Raw genomic sequence first — 25,235 nt, 5'->3', positions numbered from 1 at the left:
CATGGGGGAGCATGGTACCTAACAAAGCTGAAAGATGTGTTGCAAAGGGTATGGATATGCTTAACTGCAAGAAAGGTGTGGTAGAGGTGTGGAAGCAAGTAGCTGTCACGCTATGGCAACAGGTTTGTAAGAATTAAATATAAACACAGGCAAGAAAGTCAGCATTAGCACAATAACTGTGCCATTTCCCCCCAAGGGCCAGATTCCCGTAGCACTAAATCTCAAATCCAGCCAAGTTACTGGGTAGCTGGCTTAAACCTCCCAGCAGCAGATGATCCCAGTGCTCACTCATTTGTCCCAAAGAATCAGGTCCTGGCTGCGTCAGGACTAGCTGTCCAGGACAAGATCTCCAGGTGTTTTATTTCTCTTGACACATTTGGAAACTCTTTGTGAATGCTCTGCAATTTTGCTTAATCACTCCTGGACATACCTGAAGCCAGCAGAGCCCTCTGTGTCTCCAGAAGTCCCCTACCTGCCAGTCAGAGCTGACCTCCCTGCAGCTCAAAGTCTGCATCTGCAGCCTCAGAGTTTGACTTTGGGTCTTGACTCCGAGAATGACAGCCACGTTCTTTGCCTGTCGTAAGAAGCAACCTCCATCACCCTTTGCTTTTCCCTTGTTTTTATTTGTTGTTTTCTTGTCCAAACCCTTCTCGGAGAAGGGTGGAGTTTCAGGGCCATCAGGGGACAGGGAAAGGGGCTGCACAACCTGAACCCTGTCTGACTCATTTTTCAGGTGAGGCCCAAGCTCGGAGCATAGGATCTATGAGAAGTGTGGCTATGGGTTTGGCTAGCTGCTGCGCTCAGCTCTTGGCACACACGGCATCACCTCAGCCCGTAGAGCTGGCACATCCTCGTCTCTGCCCCGTTGCTGGTGGCATTGCCTGGGCTGTGTCCCCCCAGGGTGACTCGCCCCGTGCCCCTGCCTGCAGCTCTTCCTGCCCTTCTAGACCATCTTCAGCTTATCACAGCGCTTGTCTCTCAAGATTTTCACAAGGACAGCTATGCCTGATGGCTTGCTTGCTGACTCCATCCTTCTCACACTGATGCCCACCACAGTGACAGTCCCCGTGCGCAGCACTTTGAGGCAGCAAGATTCCGGGTGGCCTCCCGCCCCGTTTTGTCTCCTTCCCCCACGAATGGCCCCACAGAGGGGTGCAGACACCCCTGCCCTCCACAGCCAGCCGTGTCCCGAGGGGGGCTGCATCTGCCCCCCGGTGCCACTGTGCCCCCATCCCCTGCTGGACCTGCTCACGGCGGGGCGCTCAGAGGGGCCCGCTGAAGCCGTGCCCTGCCCTCGGGGGAACCGGGGACCCCTCGGGGACACCCCTGGGGCTCGGCCCCTTCCCTCCTTTCCCCCCCGGGGCCTGCTAGGCCTCTGCCTGCGCTCCCCGCCCCGGCCAGGCAGGGCAGGGCAGGGGGAAGCGGCGCCTCCGGCGTGCGGAGCGAGCGCGGCGGGCGGGCAGCCCGGCAGCCGCCCTCCTCCTCCTCCTCCTCCTCCTCCTCCTCCTCCTCTTCTTCCCTCCTCCTCCTCCTCCTCCTCCTCTTCCCTCCTCCTCCTCCTCCTCCCCTCCCACCGCCCGCTCTCTCCTCTCTTCTTCCTCCCCTTCCCCGGGCAGACGGCGCTGCTGGGGCGCAGCCGCGGGGCTCTCGCCTAGCGCCCCCCCCCTCCCCGCCCGCCTCGCCCCGCAGCCCCCAGCCCTGCCCCGGCCCCGGCCGCCCCCAGCCCCGCGGCTGCCGCCGGCCCGGCCGTGCCCTGCCCTGCCCGGGGCGATGGTGCCGGCGCCGGGCTTGGTCTGAGCGCCGCCTCCCGCCCCGCCCGGGGCCAGCCGCCCGCCGCCCAGGCGAGTTGCGAGCCCGTCCCGAAACGCCGCCAGCCCTCGTCTTGGGCAGGAGGCGAGCCGAGGAGGAGGAGGAGGAGGAGGAGGAGGAGGGGGAGGAAGCGAGCGGATAATGTCAACCCCGAGCAGATTCAAAAAGGACAAAGAGATCATAGCGGAGTATGAGAGCCAAGTGAAAGGTAAGCGCGGGGCGGCGGCTCCCCGGGGCTGCGGGCCCGGCTCGGCGCCCCCTGCCCCTGCCCCTGCCCCCCGGCAGTGGCGGCCGTGCCCCTGCCCTGCCCTGCCCTGCCCCGCCCGCGGCCACAGGCACCGTGGCCCCCGCCCAGCCCTCGGCTCGCTGCTGCCGCCGCGCCGGGCTGGTGGCTGGCGGAGCCCGGGGTGGGTGCGAGCCTGAAATGCAGCCCCCAGGGAGCCGTGCCACACCTCAACTCCGGTTATTAAAAAAAAAAAAAAAAGAAAAGGCGTGGGTGGGTGTGCGCTTCATGCACCTAGCGGGGGACCCTCCCTGCGGCCGCCCTGCAGGGTCCCCAGGCAGCCCGGGGGTTTCGGCAGCCCCTGCCCCGGGGGGTGGCGGCCGGGGACCTCCGCTGCCCCGAGATCTGCTGACTTTCCGTAATTCACAGGCATTTTTCCTCTTATCTTGACAGCTTGATCTTGCGGGATCGAGTGATGCTTGTGGTTTTGTTGTTGCACTTAAAAGGAAGGAGGTAGTTTTTTGGGGTTTCTTCTTCCTAAGCTCAACTTTTTTTTTTTTTTTTTTTTCCTGTGAAAAATACCTGTCACTGATGAAAGGCGTTGTGGGTCCAGGGTGGGATATGGGTTTAAAACAAACCGAAGACCTGTCAGACGGATGGGCAGCAGGGACTGAGGGTTCGTGTCGGAGCTGGCAGGCCGAGGTTCGGGTGCCCGCCTGAGACGGGCAGAGCTCGCAGGCTGCCGCTGGGTTCGGAGCCGTCACGCCGCTGGAGCATCGCCGCTTCTGCCTCTCAGATTTGTCTTAATCGCCGAGCAGGAGAAACGTCCATAATCTTAATCCCTTTGCAGGGTGTGCAGTCTGTCCTTTGCCGACTTCTGACACGACTGTCACAGGCTCGGTGCCGATTAATTATAGCTAGTGGCTGCATAAGCCATTCTTTTCTTGTGAATAAATAAAAAAAAATGTGTCCTTCAGCTACATGTATTGGCTCATTTCCTAAACGACAAAGATTTAGGTAGCGAGCATCCCTGATAACCAGCCTCTCCTTTGGTGTCATGGTCCCCCAGCATAATTTGCAGGGGGAAGTGGCGTTTGTATTCACAGCTTGGCAGGATTCTGACTTGCTTTGCTCCTTTGTGGGGGGCTGTGTCGTGCACGGTCTGGTCCTGACGGCCTCGCTTGAATTGTGGATGAGCAGCTGTTGGGGAAAGTATGCTGGGTGAGAAATTGTAGCCAGGGCTGCTTTTTCTTCAACCCATATCACTGCAATTGTATCTCAGGTGACAAGAACTCTTTGTATTAAGGCGTAGTTCTGCTCCATGCTAGCTCAGTGATAGCGTATCGAAGTTGTGATAACCATTGTGTGATACCTTCAAAAGCTTTTTGATACTGGGCAGTCAAGGGCTAAGGAACCAGTCCTAATTAGCCAGAAAGGTAACTTTAAGGGGCTATAAATGCAGGAACTCGGGTCCCTACATACTGCCTGGTGTTTCACGCGCTTGGATAGAAGAAAGGGTGTGGCCAAAATGCTTTTTCTGCCTGGATTTCTGGGGTTGCAGCCGCTACCAGATTGCTTGCTGCTGACACATTTAGTGTCAGTGAAGGATGGGGGTGACCAGGCAGCAGACTGTCCCTCTGAGGTCCTTGGGACCGGCTCCTGCACCGTGCCGGGTTGTAGCACCGTGTCTATCCCATACCTCGTTGTCAGGTGGCATTGAGCTCGGCATGCAGCGTGATTTTGGAGCCATCCCCCCGACATGTGTGCTTGTAAATCCCATTGGGAGATGTCTGAATATCCATACTGAAGGAAAAGGGGCCTCTGATGTATATGGCTAGCGGAGTATGCATATGGTGCCATTTTTGGAAATGAGGATTTAAGAGTGTCATTCTTCACATAGCTTTTCTGCTCTTAACTCCTCAAATAGGAAGCAGTGACAGACGTTAATTGTTCTGCCTAGTCCCTGGATGGCTTAAGCTGACCTCTACTCCATGGACTGCTTGGATACTCCTCTAGTAATGCCAGCATGTTGGCTGTTGCTGTAGTGGGGGTCATCCAGGAACAGCAAGAGCCTGCAGATGTTACCTGTTTGTCAAGCTGAAGTGGGCACGGTACTTCTGACTTGTGGGCAGAACATCTTACTGCACATCATTTTTCTGTAATATCCATCTTCTTAAGGCTAATTTCTGTCAAGAACTACCCCAACTGGAGAAATAAGGGAATTGTGTTCACTTCCTCCACCATCATATAGAAGGCAGAAGGGTGTTTCTTAAGGGTGCCTTGATACTCGAGTTAGATCTGTCTAGATGGATATCTGTAGCCATTGTTTTGGAGGTTGTAAGGATATTATGACAACACAAGTACCTTAATTTGTAAAGACATAAAGGCAGGTGGGAAGTACTGCTTGGCTCTGTAACTCGTACTAGTTGGAAGTGAGCTATCTCGATGCGCTTCTGTTCCAGTATGACCTTGTTGCTTCGTAATCAACGAGCACCTGCTTCTCAGTAGTGTTTCACTTTTTAATTCAAAAGCTTTAGGAAAGGCATCAAGAGCTTGTTTATTGAAGAACGTTTTGACAGTTCAGAGGAACAATTTTAATTATTTTTAAAATGGCTCGGGCAATGTGCAGGCTATATTGGATTACTGAGTAAGATAGCTTCAGGTAATATCTCTGATCATCCACGCTGTCAATTGCATGTGGATTTTTCTGAGGAAAGCAGTAATTTTACAGGGCCTCTGAAGTCATTAGAGGTAGATTTCCTTCCAACCCTGTAGCTGAGTGGTGGAAGGGAGTGGTGATGCGACTAGAGCTAGAGAGGGGAACGTCCTGTTCAAATGAGCAACAGAGGGGTGGCATAGTTGGGAGTTGAGCATTACCCTTCTCGTATGTGATCCTACTTAGATTTACACAGAGCACACCTTGGTTCAAAGCAATCTGTTCACTCAGTTGACCATAGTAGCCTATTATTATCACACCTTTTGTATTCTGTGGACCAGCCTCATATGGCTGAGGACTGGGGATGCTGCGCTGTAGCTTTCAGATGATCCAAATGTTAAACTGGCATACCTGGCAGACTTCTGAAGACTTGTAGCTGGCCTTCAGCGCACAGGAGAAATGTGCTTTTCCTAGGTAAGCACTGTGCTCACTGGTTATCTGTACCTGTCTGTTCGATGAGGCCCTCGGTATCTTTTGAACTGCTGAGGACCTTTGGAGTTTATCTTTTGTGCTTCCTACCCAACTGAATCTTCAACTGAAAAGGAGTAAGAGAAGACCTACCAAGATGTTTCCTTTATCCAACCCTCATTTTTCAGTTGAAAGTGACTGAGAAGAAATATGTTGCTTTTAAAATGCAAATCCAAAAGCAACTTTGTGAAGGGAAACGCTTCTATAGGATCAATACTTACGTGGAAATCTTCAGAATGAAATACTCCTATTTTCCACCAGAATCAATTTGTTAGAACTCTGTTAGAAATATGTTAGAAATATAGAATCATTCACTTTTGTGGAAAATAAAAATTCTAGTTTGTGAAACTGAATTTCAACTTGTTCCATATTAAAACAATCTAGAACCGAAACAGGAACAGAAATCTCTTGGAGGAAGGGCTGCATTGTAAAATAGAAATTGGGTTGAGGTTTTGGTAAAGGTACCTAATGACTAATTGGAAAAAAAACTTTGTGATGAAAAATTTGGAATTGAGAATGCCTTGGATGATGTCATAATTCTCATGTTGTATTTTAGAAAATTAATGAAAAATTGAAAATTCCGGCCAATTTCCAAAGTTCAAGCTTATCAAGTGTGGTTTGGTAGATTTTTTTTCTGATCAAAAAACCTGGCCACAATAACTGTTGTCTTGTTCAGAAAGGATATTGCTTTCCATGTTGCTTTTGAATTTGAGTTAAATGTTCAAGAGAGGCTATGGGAGGGCAGTTCCTTACTTTTTTTTTTTTCCTTTCTACTTTCTTTCTGCTCTCTGATCCTTCTCTTCAGAGTACAAATCTTCAGTTGTCTGGGTAAATATCAAGGAGTTTGTAGATGGTTTTGCAGCTGGTAGGAGTATCTGCAGGTTTAAGTAGTTCAGTCATAAACTGAGCATTCTGTATTTTATTTCATTTAAAATTTTTTTTTCAGTGGTAGACAGACACCACAGCCTACTTCCCAAAGGTTGTGATTGAAGAACTTCAGAGGTTTGGGCCTCTTAGTCTTTCTAGTAATTAAGGAAAAAATACTTTTTGTGGTACCTGTTTTGAAAATATAGCCAACAGTCAGGAAATAGATTTTTATTTTTATTTTTTTCCTGGTTTAACCACAGAGTGTAGCTGGTGTCTCCAGTTCCTGCAGTGAAACTATTTATTATTTTGTTTGAATTTAAAGGTGGATGAAGTTCTAAGTGCCATAGCACACATGAAAGGGCAAGCAAAGAATGGATTGTCTGACCAGTATTTCTGGCAATATGGCAATCATAATGCATACTTAATATTTAAATTTTGTGTATTCCTGCACTTTTTTTTCTTCCCATTACTCTCTAAGAAAGGTTTAATGTGTCTCCACATCTATAGCAGTTTGGATGCTTTTACGGTTACTTCTTTGGGGCTTTTCCCTTTTACAATTATACTTTCTGTGCAGTTTTAGTGTTGCAGAATAAGGTTCTAAATCATGGTAAGGTTCATTTAATTTCCTGCCATTATCTTTTATTGGTCACTTTTTTATGAACTGAAGTACTGGTTGCTAATAAAATTAAACTTATAGCTTTGAAATGGCTGTGGTGAGACACAATGGGATCTGAATTTCATCTCATTTTCTGCCTCAAACTTTGCTTGGGTTAGCTTCTGCCTTCTGTGCAGCCGGGTTTCCCTGCTGGTCAGTGGTGATGGATGGTAGCGTTGGAAGGAAGCAGGTCAGAGCTGCTGAGGCTGGATAAGAAGTCTCCTGCTGACTATTACATAGCTGATTAGAAATCTCTGACCGTGCCTTGATGGTGCTCAGCATGTCTGAGCTCTGCTTTGGACAGGGCTGGATGTGGGGGACACCACGAACAGCGCCGGGCAGGTGTCAAAGCAAGCTCGTGCTCCTCTGGTGTTTCTTCTGCCTTTCGGCTTTTTTTCAAGCTGCTGCTACATGTGGTGGATACACTATCCCACATCTAACCTCTCTGGTCTCCGTAAGGGAAATTAGTGCTACCTTAACTTGTATTAATCCCTATTAGAGTCTAATCTACTCTTACTGCTTGGCTTTTGTGGAGCAAAATAGGCTTTGGAGCTGGGGGGGGGGGGCTTGCTTTCATTCATGAGTGATTAATATAAACACATAGTGGGGCTCCTTGCACCCCGTGTGCTGCCTCCTCTGCTTTCTGGAGGTTTTATTCTCACAGCAGTGTTTCCTCCATGGCCAGCATCTCCCACCGTGCCAGCTATTGAGCCAACCTTCAGGGACCCTTCTCTGCTCCGCTGCGAGCTGTCTGGACTAACCACCTATGGCCCAGGCCAGGCCTCCTGGCCCCACTGCTGGTCAGTCCCTGAGCACCCCTTCCTCCTGGGGTTCCTCTGTGCCTTTTGCCACCCCACTTCTCACCTCTCTGAGGGCGAGAGGTGCTGGGGCTGCGTATGTGTGTGGAGGAGGAGAAATGTCAGGCCTGGTGGTGGTTGGCGGCTGCATGGCTGTCAGGCCTGGACGGCGCTTGGTGGTCCATGGCTGGCATGGTTGCTCGCGTGCCACCAGCGGGATGAGGCCGGTGAGCATTGGGTTTTTGGGGTGAAGCAGTGAGGGAGATGCTGAGAGCGTGGGGCTGTGTTCTGGGCAAGAGGCAGAGCTGTCTGCGCAGGAAGCCTGCTCGCTGCACGGCTTTTATGCTACCGAGACTATGTCTGGCACCAGAACCAAAGGAGTTGGTTATCGCCGCTCTTTTTCCTTTGTTTCCAAGATTTAAACAACCGTAGGCTGTCCTGGCAGTTTGTGTGATGGCTTGGTCCTGCGGGAGTGCTTCGAGGCAAACAATGCACTTTGATCTGTTGTAACGGGAGCAGTGATCCTGAGGCAGAGCTTCCTCAGGAATCTGCTGTGTGCTGCTGCCCGTGGGGTTATCTCCTGGTTGACACGCAGGCGTGTCACCAGTTGGTTATGGCCACCTGATGGCTACACGTGGTGTGTCACATCGTACCTGTGCTCTGCCTGGTAATTCATTATGTCCAGGGCAAAATGCTTGTACTCCAGAGCCATTCTCCATGAGCTGGTGTTTAATAACTAGAGAAGGAAAATTTCTTCAGTAGTCCCTTCCCTCTCCACTGCGCTTGCGATTATTTCTCAAGCATACACCTGTATCAGTTTCAAGGTGCAGTGTTCAGTCTTGCATCATACAAGCTGGAAACCTGGATCTCACCTTAGGAGAAGAATGAGGTGATTGATAAATGCTGAGATTGCAGTGGATTCTCTTTGTGGAAAACACAATGAGACTGTTTCACAAATAACCCCAAGCACACCTCATGCTCTGTTTCCAAGAACTGGTTTGCATATGGGCATGGCCATGGCTTGGTATTGTTCCCTTTTGTCAGTGAGTACACACATTGTCATGAACAGTTCATCTTCCATGGAAGAAAAAGCCACTTGTTTTAGTTCATGGTCAGTGTAACCAAATCATCCCAGCTCTAGGTGCACATCAATGATACAGGTGTTGCAGGTAAGAACAGTGCCCTTTGTAGCCTTTCACTTAAAACGTTTGGGCAAGAGGACCCAGCCTTCTGTCCCACAAAGAAATCTCTAGGAAATAAGCACCAGCAAGGCTGCTGAGTGCTCTCAGAAGGTGCAGTGCAGAAAGTGCATGCCTTATGACTCGACTCTGCAATAGTGTGTCTGTGAGATGAGCTCGGGATGACCTGTGTCACTAACACCTGACTGTCCAACACAGGACAGCACAGCTGACCTGATTTTAATAAGGTTCCCATGAAGGTGTGTGGGTACTTGGATCTGCATTTACCTTGATCGTAGTGTTTGGGGTTGGGTGGGGCTGAAGGTTGCTTTTAAGTTAGAGAGGCAAGAATGCTGTTTGTGGCTATTATTCTTCTAGGAAAAGTTTCAGTAGAACTTGCTTAGAAGTATGATCAGTTAAAATATCCCTTTAAACTTTGATATGTTGTCTATTATTGACTGATAAAACCTCTTTGAATTTGCCTTGGAACCTCCTGAGACTTCTTATTACAGGTGTAAAGTGCTGACAAGCAGGCAAGAGAGCTGTACTAGCATATTAACCAAAACATTCTCAAAATATACTAGACTTTTTTTTTTTAAAGATTGTGAAATAAAACAGAAATTACAGAAATTATACAAAAATACTACACTTACAGCGTATTATTTCTTGTTAACCATATTGGAAATAAGCAAATGCAGCTAATTTAGCGGATGGTGGCTTCCAGAAAGTCATGATTGCAACCCTGCACCTAATGAGCTGCTCTGGGAACCAGAAATGACTCCTGCACATTCGTGTAAATGGACTGTCCAGACCACTTAACTGACTCAGTGCTTACTCATCTGAATTACTCCATGTGTAGGAACTACCAGCCGGTGCTGTGTTGGCTCAGGACTCTTCAGGATGCCGCTTTGACTCGTTTCTTCCAAGAAGCCACAAGTGGAGTAGTGCATACTTCTTGCTTTGCTCTGTCCTTGCGTTGAACTAAATAAGGAGATGTGCTGATCCCCTTTCACTTTCCAGCGTACATGCTTTCGTATGGTAAAAGGCATCAGTCGCTGCTGTGCTAGCCAATTCCAAAGTATCTGCTTCCTGAAAATCAGAGGAGTCTGCTCGTGTTTAGAGTACAGCAGAAGTCTAATAAGATTCAGTGATAGCTCTTGTATGGCTCTGTTCTTTCAACAACCTGTCTTCTTTCAAGCCTTGCTGCTCTCAGCTTTTCCCCTCTGCCTCTTTTTAAGTGAAGAGAGGATAAACAATCTTAAGTGTTAGGTCAGAGACAAGATGAAAAAAAAATGCATTCATTCAGTACCATGATGAGCAGGCATCAGAACTGAAACTTTCTAACTCAGCAATTAAATTACTGTTTGGGAGGTAGTAAGAATGAAAATATTACAATTCAGTTACATTGTGCTTTTTTTTTTTAATTATAGAACAGGAAGACCTAACTTTTTTTTTTTTTTTTTTCTGCTTCCAACCACCTTTAGACTTCCATTGTTAACTTTTCTTTTTTTTTTTTTTAAAAAAAAAAAAAAAAAAAAAAGTGACTTTTGTCCAGGAAATAATGTGTCAGGAAAGATTGTATGATAGAATTGCCTGTGGTAACAGCGGACTAGTCCTGGTGATCCACACGCAGTCCTTTCCTTAAGGTTTTATATTCCTAGTAATTTGGGGCACTGTGTTAGAGAGCTCTCTAGCGCATCCATCCATGGGTGCCCTTGCTTGCCAGATGCACTTCAATGCAAGCCTCTGTACCAAAACAGCCTGAGGCCAAGCTGAAGGGCTGATAGTTACTCTTACTCCTTTGACAGTGTTTATGGAGGCATTTGGAATGAATACGAAAAAGAAAAAGGTTTTTACTCTTAGTTACAGGACACTTGACACACCAAGGTTGTTTTAAGTGTTAGTGTTTAGATGGCACAGCGTGCTTTTCCTCTTGCAAATCCCTAATTTGCTGGTTAGTAGGAATGAAAGCACATAAACTCTTGCCATAGGTGCCTTGTGCATGTGGCAAATTGGTGTCTCTGCGTGTCTGGCGTAAATAATATCAGATCCATGAAGAACCAGCTATGTAATGGAAAGCTACCTTGTTCTGTGTTGCAAGCAGACAGAGATATGTTTAAGAAGTTGATTTTTTTTAACATATGCTGGCGTTGCTGCCCAGTATACTACTCGAGGTTAAGAACCAGCGTAATAGGATTGTTTGCATTATGCACCTTCTTAAGGCTGCCTTCATGCATTGGTGCCCTCCGAATTTCCCAGCAGCAGTGCATACAACTCGTGAGACGCATCACGTCGTGACAGAAAGCCGAAGGGAAGCGTCAGTCTCCCCCAGAACTGCAGTGAAGCATGGAGCAGGAGCAGATCCACTGTGCCAGGACGATGGGGAGCACGGTGGGGGTTGTGGGTCCCTCCTGCTGGGGGAGGCCCCTCGGCTGCCACCGATGTCACACGAGCCCTGCCTTGGTTCTTCCCCCGCTGCGAGCAGCCCGGCGTGTCCCTGGCTGAGCTCATCGGATTACAGGCATCTCAGCTGTAATCCTTTAATTGCCAGCCACTTCTGGTGCCATGATGTTGTGGCTATGGGTCGAGCCCTGTGCTGCCTAAGCAGTACTCCTGTCACTGCCTTGAGCTTTATCTTGAGGAGGGTGCAATGCGCTACCCCGCACAAACGTGACTGTATGGCTTTGTTGAGAAACGAGCAGCCAGGAGCACCTTGAACTGCCCTGTTCCTGGGACCTGACTGAATTTGCTGAGCAGTTTCTTGACTGAAGTCTAGATGGTCAGCTGTCTATCAACAGACTGCTGCTAAAAACAGAGCTTATAAATCATAGACACACAGAATGGTTTGGGTAGGAAGGGACCTTAAAGCCCACCCAGCTCCATCCCCCTGCCATGGCAGGGACACCTCCCACCAGCCCAGGTTGCCCAAAGCCCCATCCAGCCTGGCCTTGAGCACCTCCAGGGATGGGGCACCCACAGCTGCTCTGGGCAGCCTGTGCCAGGGCCTCACCACCTTCAAAGAATTTTCTCCTTATATCTAATCTAAATCTCCCTCTTCTAGTTTAAAGGCACTACTCCTGTCCTATCACTACAATCCCTGACAAAGCGTCTTTCTCTATCTTTCATTTAAGCCCTCTTGAAATATTGTAAGGCTGCAATAAGGTCTCCCTGGAACTAATAAACTGTGAATGTGAAGTAAAATGTTACTTTTTTAGGTTTCTCTTGAGCCTGAGAGGTTAGGGGGTGTGAGAGTTGAGGGGTTCATTATTTTTGTACCATTTCTGCTTTGAGATTTGCTGCTTTTGGTGGCTTCTGCCAAGGCTTTAATGCATTATCATAACCGTTCTGAATGAAGGCACCTCGGGGAGGCACAATACCTGCTTCTGTGGAGATGTCTCTGGTACTACAAGTAAAGAAAAGTATGAAAAAGTTAATGGCTGAATTGTGGTCAATGAAAAAGTCTGTATTTGAGCAGAGCTCCTGAACTTCTACCTGCAAACTTAGCGGAGCACAGGGAATTGAATACTAAATTGTGTGTGGCTCTGGCTGGCTGTACCCAGACACAGAAAAATGGAGCATGTTTTCCACTTTTATATGTAAAAATAACCTAGTAAGATTTATTTATTTATTTGTTTTTAACATAGCTCAGCTCTGCGCTGGCTCCGTGTCGCTTCCTGGTGGCTGCAGGATGGCCTCTGTGGAGTGAGGGAGGTCTTGGCTCAGGCCTGGACAAGCAGACTTCCAGGCTACCACAGCAGTTTTTGCGCTCTTCCATATGGGCTCCAAGAGGCTTAGGGTGAAAAATGCCCCGTGGGATTAAATCTATGTGTTTGCTGTTTCAGATGCCATGTTTAGTTCTCCTTTTAGCTGCTGTCTCACTTCAAAGGTGTCCGTGGGTATGTTTATGTGACTGCACATACTGGCCTACGTGTTTACTCTGCACACTGTTAGCAGGAGCTATAATTTAAAGCACAGCATCTCGCTAGCAGAGCTCCCCTTATTTATAGATCAGAAGCTGCTTTGCCTTCAGCTGGCAGAGGGAAGAGATAATGCTGGCCCCATCCACGCTGATGTAATCTGAGTGGCCACTAGGGAAGACCTGAAATGTTCAAGTTTCTTTTGATGAAACAGGTAGAAATCCATGTGATGCTGTGGTGTTAGGAGTCTGATCAGTGCAGCCTTCCTAAAGATCAGAGCGTTTACACGAGGAGTCTGCTCTCACATCTTGCTGCCCTGATCTTACCCAAAACCGAGCTTTGAATCCCAGATCTCCCATCTTGCAAGTGATTGCTCTAAGAATGAGGTAATGGAATATGTGGGGACAAGTCTCCCCCTGTTTTCTTGTCTGTTGAAGCTGTTCTGCCTTTCCCCAGACTTAATGAATATTTAATTATTTACAGAGTGAATATGAATCCATTGCCTGGTGGTTAGAGCAGTCACCGAAGAGATACAGGTTTCACTGTGTATTCCAGCAAGTGTGTATTCCTGCTCTTCTGCTTTTCTAAACAAATGGAAAAGGTGGAGAGGGAGGTAGGGCTGTAAGACTGGGGTATTTGTGTCACCACTCTAAAGCGAGAATACTGATTTTATCAGTCTGGAGGGGGGAAGTATTCAGAGGATACCTTATTCATTCATTACATGCGGTCACTTAGTATGCAAAAACACCCTGACCCTTTCCTTTGTATTGATTTTTAATTTGAATGCCCTGCTAGAGTTAAGGCAATTTTTGGAAGATTGCCTCGATGAAAAAAAATGTTTGCTCAGAGTTATCTGAAAGGTTTGTAAACGAATGTGTGTTTGCACGAACCTTTGCTCTGATTATTCTTTCTGAAGCACTCGACTTGTACAGCGCATTCAGACATCTGCCACATGGTGATTCTGCTTTCCTGTTGCCCGAGTTGCCAATTCACAACCAGCTTTCACAGCAGTCACCACAATCTTATTCTGGAAATATTCCTGACTTATTTCATATCTGCAGAGTGGGGTTTTTCTGAGGGTGGAAGAATTATCCTAACTAATGTTCAAGGAGGAAAGAAGGGGAATGGGTTTGCAGATGTTACTGAGACAAATCTGCAGTTGTTAATCAAAAATAAACACGTGTTGAGGTTTAGGGGCGAGCTGGTGCAGCTGGAAGAAGAAAAAACCTGAAGAACTCTTTATTGGTTATGACAGCTGATCAGGTTATGTCTGTTGCAGAGCTGTTCCGCAGGACAGCAGGCAGCACCTCAGGCAGACAGGGTGCTTACAGATGTTGGGCTTTACCCAGGTGTATTAACGTGCCTGCTCTTCCCTTGTACTGCTCCAAGTCAGGGCGTTTGAACAGCTGTGTGCAAAGTACTGCCGCTAAGAATCAGGCAGGAAGATGGAAATGTCCAAATTCTCTCCTACTTGATTTAAAACGGGGATTTAAGAAGACCATTTGGGTATGTTTCTGAATTTGTACACTGGAGTATTTAGTGTTTGAAAGAACAGTTTGTGTCTCGTTCTCTTCTGCACTCCACCAAGCTGCCAGGTAATTTATCTAGCTATTCATTTGATTACCTTTTTTAATTGCAATGGAATGATGAATCAAATGAATAGCTAATGCGTTACAAATACTGTAAGCAAGGAGATGGAATGTGTATGAAGGCTTACTAGAAAGTTCAGTGCCCTAACTTCATGTGTAATGTGCTATTTTCTGAGTTTTAACATCAGACTTGCAGCACACGTGTGTTTCACGTTGTGTGGCTTTCTTCATTGCTTGTGTTAGGGCATTTGAAAGCAAATTTAACTCCAGACACTGTGTGGTTTTTTTTGATGCCATCTCTGAAATCATATTTTTTTCACAGTTTATAAGATATCAGTAGTATGTGAGACCATGGGATTTACTATGATAGTTACTTCCATTTGGGGAACTTCTGCCTTGCTTCTATGCCTATTTGCAAAATGCTTTGAAAGAGATATTTTTAAGTTACGACTCACACCTTACGTAGGGCAGCAAGAATTCGGGTCCCTGATTGGGATCAGAAGGGTCATTATTCATACAGTGTGTTCATAACGTTGGAATTACCCTTTGAATCTCATCTCAGGTGTCTGCGATTTTGGGAAGACACCTCTTCTGTAATTCTTGTGCAAGCAGATGCATTCTTGTGGAGAAAAATAAATAAATAAATAAATATATATATATATATATATATAGCCTCTCTCTGAGGGTGGGACAAAACTACACTCTAACTTTGGCAAGTGCATTTAATGTGAAGGGAAGAGAGGTCTTTGTTTCAGGGGACTGAATGCACCGATGAGTTGCTAGGTCTGCAGGAGTTTAGGAGGTTTCCCTTTGCAAGTCTTATTTTTCTGGTAATGGTTAAGATTTCTGTCACCATCTGGTAACTGGTCAGGTCCTGTTTACCTTAGCCTTGTGGTTTCCCAGCTGGTGGCATGGGCATCACGGAAGCTTTCCCCACACCGATGGGGTGTAGGCTGAGCTTGTATGCGCTGCTCAAACTCCTCCGTGGGGTATAGACGGGTCATTTCTCTCTAACGTGCCTTGGCTTCAGGAAAGCTTGAGACCTACTGCTGTAAAATTTCAGTCAGTTAAAGCATGAGGCTTTGTATGGCATTCAGTGCTGTGAATAGTTGCTAACGAATGCAGGGCTGGAGGGATGAATGAAGCAGTACTGCTTCTCTAAGCAGCATAGTAGCTGCCGTGTGTGTCCTGTTATGCTCAGCCTTGTTTACTTTATACACATGAATTTGTTGACCTCACCAGGGCTCTTAACCTTCCTAGGGCTACTAATCTCCATAAACGTCTGCAGGATTGGGCTTAATTTTGGCATGGAAATATGCAAATGGAATGAATCAAAGCGTGAGTCATCACTGCAGGCAGTCAAACGTCCTGACCTCGTCCTGCAGCCTCATGTCAGGCTGAAGCTTGCTCGGGAGCTGGTGGGGCCCGACCCACGATTTGGGAATCCTGGTTTCGTAAGTCTAACAGAGAATGTACTGAAACATACAGAGGCATAACGGGAGATACTGAAGCAAAGCAAGAACTGTCACCCGATTCAGATGCAACTCTCAAGATAAAATTAATTTAGATTACTGCCGGGATTATGCACACACTACAGCATGTCTCAATAGTGTTCAAGATGCCTTTTGAAAACTGTAACGGAGGTGTTTGAAATTCACTGAATGTTGTTCTTTTTGAGCATCTAGCTCAACTAAGGTATGGTACAATAAACGAACTCACTTTTAAAACTTATTGCAGGCAGTGAATTGGGGAGCTAAGCGATGCGAATCTCGCTTTCCTGCCTGTGCTATAGAATGCAAAAGCACAAACACAGTAAGCACAAGGTTCTTTTTGATAGTGTAATCTTTTAAACCTTTGAAATGTTGGTGTGCTTGAAAGGACTTCTAAATCCATCGGATAGCCTGCACTGTCTCATATTGTGTTCAAAATCATAGCAGATAAAGGAAGAGTGATCAGAAAGCTTAATGCAGTCAGAGCGTCACGACCTGTTATGTAAAGCAGCATTTGGCAGGGCCTTCCCAGCTGCTGTAAATGAATGTTAACAGCATTTTATCGGCTGCTTTCTCTGCCTTTATTACATAATCTGAATATTTATGACCCTATTAATATGTTTAGCTGTGAAATTGCAATATTGATGGAATGAACATAGCATGGAAGAGTGAATGAGCAGAGTATTTGCATCAGGAACAAAAGTTGGGTAAATATTAAAAAGCTTGGTGCTTGTATTTGAAAGAAGTTTGCTGAATTACTGTGCAGATGTGGCACGCTGTTTCCCTAAACATTTTCGCTTTGGTGATGGGATAGCGTTGATGAATATTGTGCGTGTCTGCGTAAAACAGAGAGCACTAACCAGGAAGTGGAGATTTGTGTTTGTTTATTTCAAATGCAACTCCCTGAATCTGTAATCATGATACTGTGGAGCCTCGAGCAACCTGTGGACCTTAGGCCAGACCCCGTTCGTCAGAATCACCTCTATCTAGAGAGCTGCTCCAGGTAAGATTTTGGAGCAGGACGTGGGCCAGTTACTATCACAATTTGATTTTGTGCATTTGGTGACAAAGATCTTCCTTTCTGCCTTGTGCCCCACTTTGTCTTGGTTCTAAAACAACTTCTTTTGCCATGACCAGGTAGTGTTGTCGTGTGACCTCAAATGCACACCATTAGGGCACATGTGCACCGTGTTATATGGCTGGATTCTGCGTGCACGTGCTGTCCCGTTACTGACTGCACACCTGGCCTTTACGTGATCGCACTTGGAATACGTGGGGAAGTAATATGCTTCATCAAGAGATGCACAAGGAGCTGCAAGGTGTTTCCCTTGGGAACCTCTTAGATTGTAGTACCCCCCAGACAGAGCCAAACCCCACTATTTCAACAGACAGCTGCACATTTCTGACGTGTAGAAGCCTGACACTGCTGTGCTCAGTGGCTCACACATACGGCATTTACAAATGCCACTGGTCTCACACTTGCTTACCATTCTGCAAGATAAATAACTCAGTTGGCTGCCGGCTCAGGTGAGCAGCTTGTCTGTGGAAAGCTGAGCTGGAGAAGGAACTTCTGGTTTTATTTTTAATAGGCTAGGGTTGCTGGTCACTTTTATTTTGCATGCAAATCTGAAGCCTGTCAGAAAGCTGCTGTCCTATGCGTCTTGTCCTCTTGCCACTGAGTACCAGCGGTAAGTTTCTGAGAAATAAAGCTGTTGGTGGAAGTCCTGCTTGTTTGCAGCAGTCTCGTAGGTGGTAGCACCAGTTCTGTGGTGTGTTTTTACACTATGCCTATATCTGAGTAGCTCCATCTCTTACAGTCTCTAGTTTCACCCTCTCCACAACCTCCTGAGCTGGTACAGGAGGCAGCTGCACACACATGTAAATGTTCAAAATGTTAGAAGAGTAAAGGTAAGTGGGTATAGAGCGTGGAGTGTTAGATTTGAGACCCATAAGGGAAGGCTCCGTGGAGACCTTGTAGTGGCCTTCCAGTACGTAAAGGGGGCCTGCAGGAAAGCTGGGGAGGGACTCTTTATCAGGGGGTGTAGCGATAGGATAAGGGGCAAAAGCTTTAAATTAAAAGAGAGGAGATTTAGATTAGATATTCATAACAAATTCTTGACTGTGAGGGTGGTGAGGCCCTGGCACAGGCTGCCCAGAGCAGCTGTGGGTGCCCCATCCCTGGAGGTGCTCAAGGCCAGGCTGCATGGGGCTTTGGGCAACCTGGTGTGGTGGGAGGTGTCCCTGCCATGGCAGGGGGTTGGAGCTGGGTGAGCTTTGAGGTGCCTTCCAACCCAAGCCATTCCATGGTTCAGGAAGAAAGTTCAGATTAACCCATTTTTTTAACAGTATTTTGTCCCCAAGCCAGTTGTGTCTACTGTAAGGCTCCAAATAGATCCTCTTCCTGTGAGGGAAATTGAGATTTAAATATGGATTGTTCTTCTGGGCAATAGTGTTGAGCAGTCAAGTAAAGCTCTTAATAGAACAAAGAAACGTGTAATTAGGATAGGAGTTCCAGTTGCATTCTTCTTTGCTTCGTGCAAGAGAAACTTGCATTAACTCAGATAAATAAAAGAATGGATGGGGTGGAGGAAGTTTGGAAAAAGCACATCTGTTTACAAAGTTAAGTGCTGAGTTTACTATAAACCAGTCATTTTTAGTTTGGGAACTCTTAAAATAAGATTCCCCTTCTCCACGTCCCTGAGTATCTAAGTCAAGATATTTAAAGGAAATTACCTTTCAGTGGTTTGGTCTGGGGTTTTTCTTACTTTAATTTTTCATACAGTAAATACTTATATGGCAATGTAAAATTAATAGCAGTCTGCTTTTGCTGTTTTGTTTGCATTGTTTTTTGTTTTGTTTTGTTTTGTTTTTGGTCCATGCATGCTTTGAAATTACATTCCTCTTTTACTCATCTTTGTACTGAGTTTGTATGAGCTAAGTACAATGTATTTCCTTTAAACATGAACAATGACAAATCTTTTCTGGTATTTTCTGAGGGGTATATGTTGTTGCACTGCGTTGCAGAGGTTTTGAAGATCTTTTTCTCAGCCTCAGCAAATTTTAAAACTGGTAGCCTTAAGGAATAATATTTAGTAGATTTAAAGTTTTCTTAACTTATATCTGAAATGACCTTTGGCAAAAGTACCAACTGCAGTCTCCTCTTCCCATCAGACATTGGTAAGAGGAAGCCTCGCAGATGTGAAATAGTTTTTATTTTGCACGTGCTTATCTAATGTTTACTGGCTTATTGTATGCAATTAGACATGGAATAATCTCCTTCTTAAGTTAGTTTTTTTTTAAAGGAACACCTTAAAGAGGGTCATGATGAAGCTTTGGCCATCTGTCCTATGCCTGTCCTATGCAGTTCAGATGCCAAATCCAACAATGACAAAAGGCAGCTGTTTTTTGAAGTCATTGGTTCTGCCTCTTGTTTGGGTAGAAAAGCTCTCCGACATGGCTTGAGATGCTCCATTTCCCTAATTACCCCTCTCTTCGGGTGCTTTGCAGCCTCCTGCTTGTTTCTTCCTATCAAGAGAGTGCTTTCCAGAGCAAAATCCATAATGTCTCTTTAAAAGGATCTAATCAAAACTTGCTAAACTGAGGGGAAGGCTGCTGTTGACTTCAAAGGACTTGTGGTTGGGTTTCTGGAAAGGAAAGGCATAGCCCTTTCTATTCAGTAACTCACACAAACTTCATCACTTAAAACTTTCTTTTACAAGTATTAACATTCCAGATCTATTGGGTGAATGGTAAACTCCATTTTCAGTGCAGAACACAGTGCATCTTACTTGCGGAGGTGCAAAAGGTGTATCACAATAGCACTGTACTGCAAACTTGTTTAAATCTCCTGCTATCTTGCATCCCCTCTGCTGCATCCCATGCAGGTAATTAATTTGCAGGATAAAGCTATTGTCCACACTCCCCTTGGAACAACCTCAGCTGGCACGTGGGAGCCTTTACCATGAAGGAGAGGCAGAAACAGGTCTTTGCATTTATAGAATGTGCTTCTAAATGGCTCCTCCTTGACCACGACTGGTCCTGGTTTGTCACAGGAATCAGTAAGGTAAACCTCATGTAAAGGAGATACTACTAACTCAAGAGTGAAAAATTAAAAGGTCTTTTTTTTTCCTTTTTTTCCCCTAAATATGAGTGAATGCCCACTGCCTCTTGTCCTTTCCCTGTCTTCCTTGCACTTCCTTTCCTTGTCTTCCTGGCACAGTCTGCGAGACTGTTGCCCTTTTTTTGCCGTAAGATCACATTGCAGGTTCGCAGTCAGCTTGGTGTTCGCCAGGACCCTTAAGACTTGTTTTTATTGTTTTTATAAGCAGTTATCCAGCTAGTTGTCCCCCAGTGTGTACTGATGCCTGGGATTATTCCTTCCCAGGTATGGGGTTTTGTATTTCCCTTTTTTGTACTTCATTAGGTTCCCGTTTGTCCATTTCTACAGACTGTTGAAATCCTCCCAAATGGCAGCACAACCACATGGTGGAATTGCTCTTTGCAATTTTGCCTCATCTGCAGACTTGCTGAGTGTGAATTCTGCTAATTGTCCAGGCTATTAATGAAGATGTTGAACAGTACTGGCCACAATATCACTCCCTGGGGTACAACACTAGTGACTGGCCTCCAGATGGACTTCATATTGGTAATCACAGGCTTTTGAGATTGATAGTTCAACCAGTTTTCAGTCCACCTCACTGTCTGTTCATCTAGCCTCTATTTTTATTCCATGAGGATAGTGTAGAGGACAATACTGAAAGCATTACTGAAGTCAAGTTAACATCCACTGTTCTTCTCTCATCTGCCAAGTCAGTCATCTCATTTTAGAAGACTATCAAGTTGGTCAGGCCTGGTTTTTCTTTTGTAAATGTATACTGACTACTCACAATCACCTTCTTGTCCTTCGTATGTTTAGAAGTGATTTTCAGAATTAATTGCTCCTTAACCTTCCCCACGATCAAGGTGAAATTGGCTGAGCTGTAGTTCTCTGGATCATCTTCCTTTTTCTCTTTGAAGATAGGAATCACATTTGCATTTTTTTTTCCTCAGGAAATTCTCACACTAGCTATGACCTTTCAGAGATAGTCAGGAATGTCCTTGTGATCACATTGGCCAGCTCATGCACTCGTGAATGTATCCCATCAGGACCAGTGGACTTACATAAATCCAGTTTGCTTGAATGTTTTCTAGCCTGGTCCTGTCATCCAAGGGTGAGTCTTACTTATGACTTTCCAGTGGTCTCTGGAAGCTGAGGTTGCTGAAGGCCAGTCTTACCAGTAAAGACTGAGGAGAAGATGACACAGAGTACCTCAACATTGTCTCTGTTCTTCATCACCATGTTCTCTGCTCCACTCAGCAGTGGTCTATTTGTCTTGTTCCGTCCTTGTAGGATCTTGAACTCCGCCATCTCATGGTCATGGCAGCTGGGACTGTCCCAGCCGTCACATCCCTGGCTTAATTCTTCCTTATTCACAAGGTTCCACAGACTGTCTCACCTCACTGCCTCCTTAATCACCCATGTCAGAAAATTATCATCAATGTGCTCGAGAGAATTCCTGAATTGCTTTTGCTGTGCTGTGTTGCCTTTCTAGTAGATACCAGGATGGTTATCCTATGAAGTACCGCATGAAGACTAGAGCAGGTAAACCTGAAGACGGCCTCATCTTCTACTTCTTTATCAGGCAGTCTGTGGCAGACACCAACCACAAGGTTGCCTGTGTTGGTTTGCCCACTAATACTCACTCATAAGGTCCCAGCTTGGCTCAGCATCTGTCCCAATGCATTCCACTGTTTGCTCATATACGGGGCAGCTCCCTCTCCTTGCTATCCTACCTGTCCTTCACAAGATGTTTTTCACTTACCCATTGTGGTACTCTGCTTGTGTGAGCCATCCTACTGCATATCTGTCATGCTGATAAGATTATCACCCCACAACTACATCAGACCTCTAACTCCTACTCCTTGTTGCCTGTGCTGCATATGTTACTGTACAGGCACTTCACAGAGGCCTCACAGTCGTGCTGATTTCACAGAATAGGTGTGAGGGCTTCCCCCATGATACTGTTCTGTAGGTGCTCTCTTATTTCTGTGCTTATGCTTGAGGTAGACCCCCTTCAATCCTGTTTAGTTGATTACAAGGTCTCATCCATATCACATCAGCTGCTTTGCTTGTTGTCCTGGTCTGCTAATTCCTCATTAGATTATGGGTTGTCTCCCTCCCTTGTTGTTCCAGATTGAAAGCTCTCCTCACCAGGTTGGCCAGAGATGCTTTTGCCCCAAAATGCTCCTGCCACCAGTTTAAATGAGATTGGGATATGGGAATTCTTCTTATATAATGATGGTATTATGTGCTTAACGAAGTGAAAATACATTGCATGAGCACATTCAAGGACTCTGCTGAGCTGGAAAATTCTTCTAACTTAGTTACGAAGATTTTCCTAGCCATCTCATGTAAGTTTCTTATTCCTCTGTCCCCTCTCTCCTTCGGACAAGAGATGGAGGGAAAAAATGGGGGCTAATTTTGCTTAAATATATGCTTCTATTTTTCACAGAATCACATAATGTCAGTTTGGAAGGGATCTCTGGACTTCATCTGGTCCAACCCCACCCCTGCTCAAGCATGGCCACCTAGATCAGGTTGCCCAGGATCATGTCCAGGTGGCTTTAGAATATCTCTGAGGAGGGAGACTCTACAACCTGTCTGGGCAACCTGTTCCATTGCTCAGTCATCCACACAGTAAAGTGTTTTTAAGAAATAACTTTTTATTCTTTAGTTTTGAAATGAAATGCAAATTTGTTTCCATGACCCAAAACAGCTAAAGATTGCCCGAGTCTTTTAACTGCTGTCTTAAAGCTTGCCTTCAGCCTGGGAAACGTTTCTGTGCAAAATGGTACCACTTACTATTCCTACTGGAGAACGAGGAAGACCCAGGAAGCTTTCCTGATGTCCTTTTGCATTCATTCAAGGAAGAGAAAAGGGAAAGACCTTGAACCTCTTTATTCAAGGTCCGTCAACTTTTCATTGCTCACCCATCCAAACACACAAGGGGATACAGAGAAAGGGGGTGGCCTACAAATTCAGGAGAACTTAAGAACCAATTGCTGTTATGTCTTGATGTCTCTCTAAGGCTCTTCTGGAGACATTTTGCCTGACAAGGGCAGCCCTAACACAAGCTAGCTGTGCTGCTGTTGGATAGATGCTCTGCATCTTTCCAGAGAGACCTGAGAAGAATTAATGTAAAACTCCCTGCAACTGCTCTTCAACTCATCTGTGTGGATTAGGAGATTCTGTCTGTTTGTTTTTCCCTGGCTCTCCAATTTAAAATCAATTCCTCATGTTGATCCAAATAGGACAGAGTATGTGGTGCAGATGTACCCTCAGAGAACATGTGCTTAGGACGGATGGATTTATAGAGCTAATTAACTAAATATAATGCAACTTAGATTACATAATTAAAGCAGACAAGTAAGTACTAGTACATAGCTATTGAAATCTGGACCTGATACTAAAGATTTTGTGAATTAACTTCTTTGGTTAATTTGGTGATATTCCTCGGTAAACTTTTGAAACTGATCTTCCACTGAATAATTCTGGAACAAGTTTTACAGGGTAGATTTAGGACAAGAGTGTCCCTAGGTCAGTCATACACACTGACTATTGTCTTCGCAAGAATTTTCTCTGGGAATAAAAACAACAAAATAATAATAAAAAATAAAAATCCGTGCATCTTCCATCTTAATATGAACCCTAGAAATTCATGCCTACAAGCCAAATGAAAATGGAAACTGTATACAACTTGTCAGCAAATTGCAAGCTATCAGTCACAGCCACAGATGAAAGCTAGCACGACCTACATCTGTCGTGCTGTTACAATGGTGCTGGCATTACAGTTCCATTGTTTAGATTTAGGGTCAAGCCTGCCGAGACCTCTTTTTATTCAGCTCTGAATGTATCCATTTTCATTAAGTTTTTCAAAGCGGCATGAAAGACTCAGCAGGGCAAGACGTGGCGATGTTGAACCTAAGTTAGTCCTGCAGCTATCGAACTGTCGGGTGGTCAAAGATGGTCACTGCAATTGTCCACACCAGTCTACCACCGGAGCTGCTATTGAAAGGGCACAAAACTGCTGGTACAAAGGGGCGCCTTTTCTCCCGCCAGTAAATGAGCCTACTGTTGCTCGGAGCTGGCATTGTTGAAGGTTTTGTGCAGGAGAAGAATGGCTGTCGACAAACCAGTTTCCATGCTGAAAAATGCTACTCTTATTCCTAAACTTAGCGATCTTGCCTTGGGTGAATAACAGTGTCTGACTAATACCAGAGTGGCATTTTGTAAACTATTTTCATTGATTATGTGGATGACGGCTGTACTGGGAGGTCTAATGCTGACAGCAGTAAATGCAAGCTTGTTAACGTGCTAAACAAGGCATGCTTCTGTTCTGTAATTCCATTAGAGGAAAATCTCTTTGACTGTACACTGTTAAAAGCATCAGGGGCATTATTTGCTCAGTTTCTAAGTTTAATTCTCAAATGTTAAGGTGTCCTTACGTGGATTGACAGAGTTCAGCCAAGTTGTCTCACTGTAACTTGGTTATCAGGTACCCCATGCCTTCCTCTGCGTGCTATAAAAATACAAGGTTTTAGAGCTAGTGAGTAAATCTTCCAAATCCTTCTTCTTGGCAATGTGAATGTGCGTTTTGTTTCGTCTTTAAACAGAATGGCTTCTTCAAAGTATTAACTACGGTTCTCCTCCCTTTTTGGGGTAGTGAGGTGAAAGCCTCCATACAAATGGCCTGCGTGTTTGTTGGCAGCCTGGTGAAGGTTCTGCTAAGATTAACATAGTTCTTGCTTGAAAGAACAATGAAGAGCAATAAAGCTGATTTCTGTTGTATAGGATCCTTTGTGGCCTGTGACAGATCAGTTTACCGCTGGCAAGGGAACCCTTAAAATTCAAGTGACCACGGTGAAGAAATGGATGCTTGTTCCTGGGCAGGAAGTACCAGGCCTCAGTGGAGACTTGCTGAATGATTCACCCCACAACATTTAGAATTTGTACTTTAATATTAGGATGTGAGGGTAGTGTGTGTGTGTGTTGTTTTTTGGGTGTTTTTTTTTTTGGTCCTCCTTATCCAACTGAAAGCTGTCCGTTGCTTGGCCTCATGCTCCAGTGGGATTTTTCTGCCCCCCCTCGCTCCCTCGGGGCCCTCCATGACTTCTGAGTGGCCTATTGCACCACAAATTCATAGCTCTCTGAGTACAAAAATGTTTGTTTGTCCATTTTGTCCCTTCATCTGGCCCCAGAGCCTGTTGCTACATGAAGTGTGTCAGCCAGGCAGGTTTAAGTTAAAAAGAGGATATCTCTACATGCGAGAGGTAATGAGCCTGGTCATGTACTTTGGCTTGCAATCACTAGAATTAAATATTTCTGTGCCAAAGATGGAACTGAAAAGGAGGGATGATTTTCCCATAAAATGAAAATTATTTGCAGAGGGATGGGTCCGACTGTTCCAAAAAAAAAAAAAATCAACTT

At 45.6% G+C, this 25,235-nt stretch overlaps 1 protein-coding gene across 3 annotated transcripts in view; it reads left to right on the top strand.

Annotated features, from left to right (window-relative positions):
* The first annotated feature begins 1,690 nt into the window (after positions 1-1,690).
* Positions 1,691-25,235, top strand: part of SRGAP1 (SLIT-ROBO Rho GTPase activating protein 1) — a 147,950-nt gene continuing 124,405 nt past the window's right edge. For all 3 annotated transcript variants that reach the window (XR_014318941.1, XM_082777447.1, XM_082777446.1), the window contains exon 1: positions 1,691-2,017. Coding sequence is in view for 2 of the 3 variants with exons in the window: in XM_082777447.1 (XP_082633573.1) it covers positions 1,951-2,017 (67 nt within the window). In the remaining variant the exon portion in view is untranslated. The remainder of the gene's footprint in view (positions 2,018-25,235) is intronic.

This window comes from Aythya marila (genome assembly GCF_965140915.1).
Source record: "Aythya marila genome assembly, chromosome: 1".
Lineage (NCBI taxonomy): Eukaryota > Metazoa > Chordata > Aves > Anseriformes > Anatidae > Aythya > Aythya marila.
The sequence above is the reverse complement of the archived record's forward strand: the minus strand, read 5'-3'. Positions and strand labels throughout refer to the sequence as shown.